The sequence below is a fragment of the Montipora capricornis genome, chromosome 11, assembly GCF_036669925.1.
Source record: "Montipora capricornis isolate CH-2021 chromosome 11, ASM3666992v2, whole genome shotgun sequence".
NCBI classification, from domain to species: Eukaryota; Metazoa; Cnidaria; class Anthozoa; order Scleractinia; family Acroporidae; genus Montipora; species Montipora capricornis.
This window is the reverse complement of record NC_090893.1, coordinates 9683475-9691246: the sequence shown is the minus strand read 5'-3', so window position 1 is coordinate 9691246 and position 7772 is coordinate 9683475. Positions and strand designations below refer to the sequence as shown.

Genomic DNA, 7772 nt, shown 5'->3' with positions numbered 1-7772 from the left:
CTACAGCAAAAATACTTAAATATTACCTCCCCGCTGGAATTCGGAGTAGCTTGTACTTATGACGCGCGCGTCGAACCCGGAAAAATGCCACAAAACGAACTGCAAAATAAGCACTTCTTGGTAGGATGCCCCCTGAATTACTGTGATACCGACCTTAAACTGTAAAAGTCACTTACGTTTTACTTACCAGACGATAAATGGGCCAGAAGAAGACAGAAAATCACCTGGAAACAAAGAGCCTTGCAATACGACGTATCTCCCACCATGATTGACATCTTCTGACGGGAAGTAAACATAAATCATGCCAACCTCGTTCCCAGGGTCTCTCTTCTCTGCCTCCATTGTCAACGGCAACGAAGAGAGACCCTGGGAACGAGGTTGATATCATGCATGGATCATATTTCAAACGTCACGCACGTTCCATCACGTTTAAGGGCCCACTGACGTATTTTTTGGGGTGCGTTGCTAAGGATGTAATGGTTAAGTAATTTCCGAGAATTTGGCATTATTACTGGGTTGCCAACCCAGTCGGAATCTGTCTTTAATTTCGTCGTTTTTTTATTTTTCGTTTTCTTTTTTTTTTTTTTATTTTTTTCCGTGTCGGTAAAAGTCCTGCCTGTCACTCCCCTGCTAAGTGGTGTCTTTGTGCATAGAGCCTTCTACGCGTATTTTCTTAGGATCGAGAGGGTAGTGGGAAATGCGTAGATTTCTCTGGTGGACACAGTAGAACGATTAACTTAACCGGCAATGGCGTCGAAAGTCATGTAACGCGAATGGCGTTTTAGGGGATCTTTGAACAAAATGTACCCTAATGAAGCTCAATAATGGCAAGCGAATTGGATACTGGACAGGACAGGCGGTCGAATGTTAGAAGCGACGAGTAATGGACTTCGACAACAATCTGTCGCCCGTCGAGCCGTAATCAAAGTGAGCAGTCTTCCTAACATTTTGCCAAGCGTGGTGTTTTGTACAACACTCAAACCAAATGAACAGTTCTCTGGTAACTCAGTGTGGGTTCAACAAAGACAGATAAGGAATCCATATAGTGGATCTGTTATCTCAGTTGTCTCGCTATTTGTCAGATTTGTATTTACCTGTTCTCAACTCTGCACAGTCTTCCAGTATAACAATTGGAAATTTCACTAATAAGTCATTGACGTGAATGGCGTTTTAGTGGATCTTTAAACAAAATATACCCTCATGGAGCTCAAGAATGGATCGTCAATTGGATGAGCAAGACAGCGCTGAAAAATAAATATCTGGATTGTAAGAGACGAGTAATGGTCTTCGACAACAATTTCATTTTTCGCCTTTGGATATCAAGTGAGCTTTGTTTCTAATATTTTACTAACTTGGTATTATATAAAACACGGAAATCAAATAGCAATTTTTTTATGGATTTAACCATAGTTACTAACTATGATTTAACAAATTAACATTGAAGGAATCGAACGCCAACAAGAATGCATCACAGTGTTTACTCAAGTCGCATCTTAGTTGTCTGACAATTTACATTTACCGGTATTTTGTACTCAACTCAGCAAATAGCCTGCGTGGCAGGCGCTAGAAAGGGGATCCTTTCTAGCGCCTGCCACGCAGGCTACTCAGCAAAGGTGTAAAATATTTGGAAATGTGACAGTGAAAAATTACTTGAATGAAAGCTTGTTGTCTCTTTTGTGCTTTATTATTTACGGTCAAGGTTCTTTCGAAAAGGGTTGAATGTGAACTGTCAGAAATTTATTTAATTGCATATGCTTTGTGATTGTTTGTTTCGCTTGCACGCACGCAACTGAAATAGGAAGGGTTTCTTGCCTCTTATAGCAAATATGTTGCTTGTTTCAATAAATGTTTCGCTGGAAAATATTTCTGTGAAATTTCTAGCTTTTGTAAATTTATCATGTTGTGTAATTTTCGAGCTTAGCAAATTTGCATACATGTGTTGAAATGTGATACGGGGAGAATTTTTGTGGTAACGCATTAGTCACGAAAATAAACAGGTCTGTTGGAAGCGGGCTTGAGTTTCAACAAAATGACCCCCAAAATCGGCAAAAGATTGTGACGCTGATGAATAATAAAGTAGCTGCTATTACCAAAACGATGGAATTACCTGGTGATAAATAACCTTGTCTTGGAGAGTAAATTTTTGATTTTCCAGAAACAATGGTCAACCTCTGAGAGTTGCGCGATTGTGATCTTTGTGTTGAATTCGCACATTTCTTGTCAAAATTTATAACAATCGAAATAAAAAGAAAACTAACAAAAACAAAAACCCGGTAGCTTGGCATCATTTGACACAGATGCTTCACTGTTTCGCGAGTAAACATGCCGCGGTAAAATAACGCGGTAACTTGATCACTGCGCTCGCTGAATTCGATGTGCGATTTACTCGGTGCAGCCAAACTTGTACAATTACAACAAAACAACTAAAATCTCCCAAACTGTTTTTCGCTGATGGTAACTTTTTATATTCGTGGTTCAAAATAAATGTTGTTTTCATGTCGTAGATTTTATTACCGATGGCAAAATATTTTATGCTCGATCGACCGTCCTGAAACTTCCTTCTGCTCTTCTTAAAAACTGTGTATCCATATTTATTTACTTTTACATCAATATTTGTTTGGATAAAGCAAGCTAACAAAATCTGTATCTTGCTTGGTTCGCATTTGATAGCATTAAAATAGAATTTTCGGTCCTATGCTTCTGTTACTGAGTGGTATATTTCTTAGGTCGCCCATCCAGATACTAACCCCGCCGAATAGGAATAACTTCAGCTTTCAACTGTTGTTTACAAAGCTTTCAGATGCTGTCAGATGCTGTCAGTGCACGCTTACACTTGTGGTGGAAAGAAGTTGCATGATCAACATGTCAGCCCAGAAGCCAATGTTTCTCGATTCCCTTTTATTTTCTTCAGTCTCTCTGGGTTCAGTACTTTGCTAGTAACCACATGTCTTCTCAAGGGGCTATTTATCTAAGACTTATACCATGGCGCTACAATGATAGACAATACCAAAACAATATCGTGTACTGTTAGACCTACATATTACGCAAAGACAACGGTCAACATGTCATCCCAGAAGACAATGTTTTTCACTTCCCATTTATTTTCTTCAATCTTTCTGGGCTCAGTACTTTGCTAGTAACCACATGTCTTCTCAGGCTATTTACCCAAGACTTCTACCATTTCACTACAATGATACACAATACCAAAACAATATCGTGCACTGTTAGAGCTACATATTACGCAAGGACAACTTGAAGCTCCTGGAAGACAACACACAGTTCAGTTGACATTATGGAATAAATCGCTGTGTTACTTCACTACCACACGTAAGCAATGCGTGTCAATTTTTTTTAAAGAGGACAGGAATTTCTTCTTTCTGACAAATGATTAATTAATAGGCCGGTCGCCAGGTTTTTAACCTCACAAAAGGATCTGTTTCGTCGTACGAACGTGTGAAGACCTGTGAGCCAAAGGGCCTCTGCTGGTATGACTTCTGGTATGACTTCTGGTACGACTTCTGGGTCACCCCCCCCCCCCCTCCAACTTGAAAAAAATTGCGTGGAACGCTGCACATACCACAGGCAACCCAGTGTACCCTCACGGAGGGTCTAGTTTTGGTCAGTTTCCAACTTTTGTAACCCAATGACCCTGAATATGACGTCATCATACCACGCCCATGGTCACGTGACCAATAGAAGAAAACTCTAAATTTGTCTCCGTGGTACACAATTTGGGTATTTAATCGATGGTTTGATAATTTGTATTCGTTTTTGCATCCAGCCAGGCATAGTTTTCTTTTTATTTTGAAAAATGTTCTTTTTAAAGACATAAACGATACTGAAATACCCATAACTTTTTCAAAAAAGATGATTTTAACAAATCAATGCTTAGCTATATTCTGTATTTGGGGGTGAAACGTGCCCTGTAAAAAAAAAATTAATTCAATTCAAAACCGCCGGAAATTTAGCTTTTTTCTCAAACCGGAAGTCAGTTCGTTTACGCATGCGCAGTTGATCTGAGAACGAGCGCAAGGACGGGCAAGGTAAAACCTTCGATGGAAACAGCAGTTTGTGCGGTGACTTTTGCTTGTGAGTGGGTTTTCTTGTCAGCTCATGATATGATGACGTCACTTACCGGAAGTAACATTTCACTTCCTTCCCAAGGATCGTATTTCAAAGGCCACGCGCGTTCCATCACGTTTAACAAATCGCGAATTCGTGTCTCACACAACGGATCCCGGACGATGGATCACTCAATATCTCACTCCTTGGCCTGAGTCTTCCTCGACATGCTATGGGAAAACCAAAACAAACATGTTAAAAGTTGGAGCAAAGGCAGGTATCTCAGACTGGTGTGAGTAGTCGGGTATTAAAAACGATCAACGTAAATTAGCTCCAGTTTTATTTCTGTTCCCGGCTGGGGAGCCCGAAAAAAGTTCCTGTTTGGCTGACACAGTTTCAGGGATTGGAATCTTTTGATAAGGGTAATACAAAGGGGAGAGGGGGGAATTTAACAAAGGGTTGACTACCTGTAAAACTTATGGCAGCGTTATGGGACAAGTCACGCTTTAGCTTCAGGGGTCAGACGAGGTTACTCAAGACAGAGCGACAAGAAATAAAACACAGCTAGAGAGATTCCTCAGTGCACTATACAAGCCTGCGTCGCTCCACTCGCTCTTGATCTTTGTGCAAATCATGGACGACAAAACAAGTTTTCACTTCCCGGCTGTGATACTACTTCTGTCTGCCTCAATGTTCAAGTTAGTCAATGGTATGTTGTTATGACTGAATTACATCGAGCGCCTATTATTTCCAAAATGGTGATATTATACACTCTTTTTCAGTTTAATAAGAATCTCTAATTTTGGGGCTGAGGTCGAACATTATAATGTTTTGGCACTTCGAACGTGAAAACGTTCTTAATAATGTTCTTAAAGTTGTGTGGTGTTCTAAGTTCAACTGTAAGTTCTTCTTCAGTGTATCATGCAATGAGAAAACCACAAAAGCGTCCCAACAGAATTTGTGATTATTGTCTTCTTGGCCGACTACAGTTTTACGTCGAGCTTATGACTCCACTTACGACTCCGATCTTTGATTTTCACCAGGTCATAAGCGCTCTTACGACTCCGACTACGACTCTGACTCCGATAACCATCCTTAATACGCAAAATAAAGACGTTAATATCTGACCGCTCTCAGCTTTGGGTATGTTCTTCGTTTAATCCTAAAATTTTGATTAATCTCAGCCTCGACATTCTTATGAAAAAGGTTCTCAGAAAAGAAAAGAGTGTATCTGAATCCACGACTGATTCCGTGAGCATCAGTTGCCTAATTGACTTCGGGATTTCAAAAGAGAGTAACTGCGGAGTCGAACGTAATGATCTGACACTCGTTACAAGAGCGCCACTGATCGAAATCGGCTTGTAAGACGTCGTTTAACTGAATAATGGTAGACCGCTCAGTTGTCGTTTTTAGGTGGTCAGTCGCTTTTTGACAAAACAGTTCTCCTTTGAAAGTAAATCATCTTACAGAATAACAAAAGACCGGCTAAATCGCTATGAAAGTAATTGCTCACGCTAGACAAGTAAAACGTTTGCTTGACAATTAATACAAAGCCACGCGATTCCTTTTGCTTCCCGGGTTTTCGCTTTCATTTTGTCTTCGCTTCAAGTTTTCTACAATGACAATAACTTCAAGTTAAACTTTATTTTGGGTCGGAGTAATATTTATTTCACCAACCAAATCATGTTCTAAAAGTCAGTGTTAAAATTGATTCCCTTTCTTTGTAAATGCATTAGTATATGTTTCCAACGATCAAAATAATAGAGGAATTTACATGAACTAAGAGGTCCCTTAAAAATGACCTCTTCCTTTCGTGGCTTCTCAGCGGGAATAGCGAATAGGTACGTGATCGTTCATGTGGAGACTGTTATAAAGCATTTTTTCAGCGATAATGAAATTGTGTCCTTAGACGTGACTACGAGATGAGTATTGTCATTACGCCAAGTTTGGAGAGAAAGCGAAATTTGCTTTAGAATTTGGTTGACGAAACTTTAAAAAATGTGACAGATATTGCACGCAAAATTCCATTTATACACGATAAAAGCTGACTCGAAATAGTGTTTATAATGCCATATATAGCTATAAAACAAGCGAAGTGGACAAGTTGGAGATGACGCACCTGCTAGACATAACTGTAGCATTATGATGAGCTTTGATTTTATAACTGCGCCTTTCTTGCAATTATAAAACGTCACTTAATTGGTTCATGGTTGGCGGGAAGATATGCGTGCGTCTATCGAGGTATGGATGCACGCTGGAGTTTGCTAAGCGCAAAAGAAGCGAAAGAGTAGCACGAGGCGATAGCCGAGTGCGACTCTGGTTCTCGAACAAGTCCGCTGTGAGATTCAGTTTCTCAACTTAAGATTCCACAGCGATCCCAGTGAGCAGACAGCGTGGTGATACAATATATTTGCACGAGTTTGTAAAAGTCTAAACTGTCAATTATTTAAAAGGTTCAGCAGATTCTACACGTGCTACAAACACACTCCATCTTTGAAAAAGTCCATTAACAAACACTGAACTTGTTGAAGCTTTAAATAACTTCTTCACCTCAATGAATGCTGACATCCCAGCTTAACCCAGCTACCGGCATTTCTACCAGCAGCAGAGAAAAGTTCCTTTGCTACATATCCATCAAGTGTACAAAAAGCTACTCTCCCTTAAACCCTTTAAGGCTATGGGACCTGACAACACCCCTCGCCGTGTACTGAAGAAATTTGCATACGAGCTACAGGTCACCCTTTTGCCGAGATTTTCAACCATTCTCTATCCTCTGGTCGCGCCCCTTCTGTCTGGAAAGCAGCAGATATCTCGCCTATTCCTAAGGAGTTACCATCAATTGCAATTCAGAGAAGCGATCACCGTCTGATCTCACTGACTCCTTGCCTTTCGAAAGTCTTTGAGGAATTTGTCGTTGAGCGGTTGTTTCAGGATATTTGGGCTAAAATCAACCCTAACCAGTTTGGCTGTCTGAAGGGCACATCAACAAATAATTGCCTTCTGGATATTTTGCACCACTGTTTATGGAAACTTGACACCCATGGCTACCACCTGCGCATCTGTTTGCTAGACTTTAGTAAGGCTTTTAATCGTATATATCAACCTCAATACTCTACTCATGAAGCTGATTGACTTGGGCGTCCGTCGAACTATCCTCTCATGGATTCCCAGTTTCTTGTCTGACCGTAAACAACGAGTGAAACTAGGGGAATCTGTCTCTCAGTTGGCTAATGTCAATGCTGGAGTTCCTCAAGGGACATCTAGGACCTATACTCTTCCTGTTATGGTCAATGATCTTATTCCGCCTACGTGCAACCATTTGGAGTACGTGGACGATGTCTCCATCTTTGAGATCATTCCAAGATGCAATGATTCCTCAATACAGTCTGACCTCGACTACATCGCCTCGTGTTCGGATACCAACTACATGCGTTTAAATTCCCAGAACATGACAGGAGTTAAGAGTGCGTTATTTTCGTGAACCACCCATTTTATCCCCGCTGACCATTGGTGGCACTCCCTTAGAAGTCGTCAACAGTCACAATGTTCTGGGGGTCCATATAAACAGCAAATTAAAATGGTCAGATCGCATGAAGGAAATCACGAAAAAAGCAGCAAAAAGACTTAACATACTGCGTGTCTTACGGCAGAGTGGTCTCTCATCAGATGAGTTGATGTCTATTCATGTAACTTTGATCAGCTCAATCCTG

The 7772-nt window shown here is 40.6% G+C and overlaps 2 protein-coding genes across 7 annotated transcripts in view; one reads left to right on the top strand and one right to left on the bottom strand.

Annotated features, from left to right (window-relative positions):
• Window positions 1-318, bottom strand: part of LOC138022878 (receptor-type tyrosine-protein phosphatase S-like) — a 199015-nt gene extending 198697 nt beyond the window's left edge. For all 5 annotated transcript variants that reach the window (XM_068869866.1, XM_068869868.1, XM_068869867.1 and 2 more), the window contains exon 1: window positions 188-318. In XM_068869866.1, the coding sequence (XP_068725967.1) occupies window positions 188-296 (109 nt within the window). In that variant the 5' untranslated portion in view covers window positions 297-318. The remainder of the gene's footprint in view (window positions 1-187) is intronic.
• A 4228-nt stretch (window positions 319-4546) lies between these two features.
• Window positions 4547-7772, top strand: part of LOC138022880 (uncharacterized) — a 65579-nt gene continuing 62353 nt past the window's right edge. Inside the window, exon 1 of one of the 2 annotated variants that reach the window (XR_011126665.1) lies at window positions 4547-4771. Coding sequence is in view for 1 of the 2 variants with exons in the window: in XM_068869880.1 (XP_068725981.1) it covers window positions 4696-4771 (76 nt within the window). In the remaining variant the exon portion in view is untranslated. The remainder of the gene's footprint in view (window positions 4772-7772) is intronic. The other variant, XM_068869880.1, reaches the window with a different exon arrangement.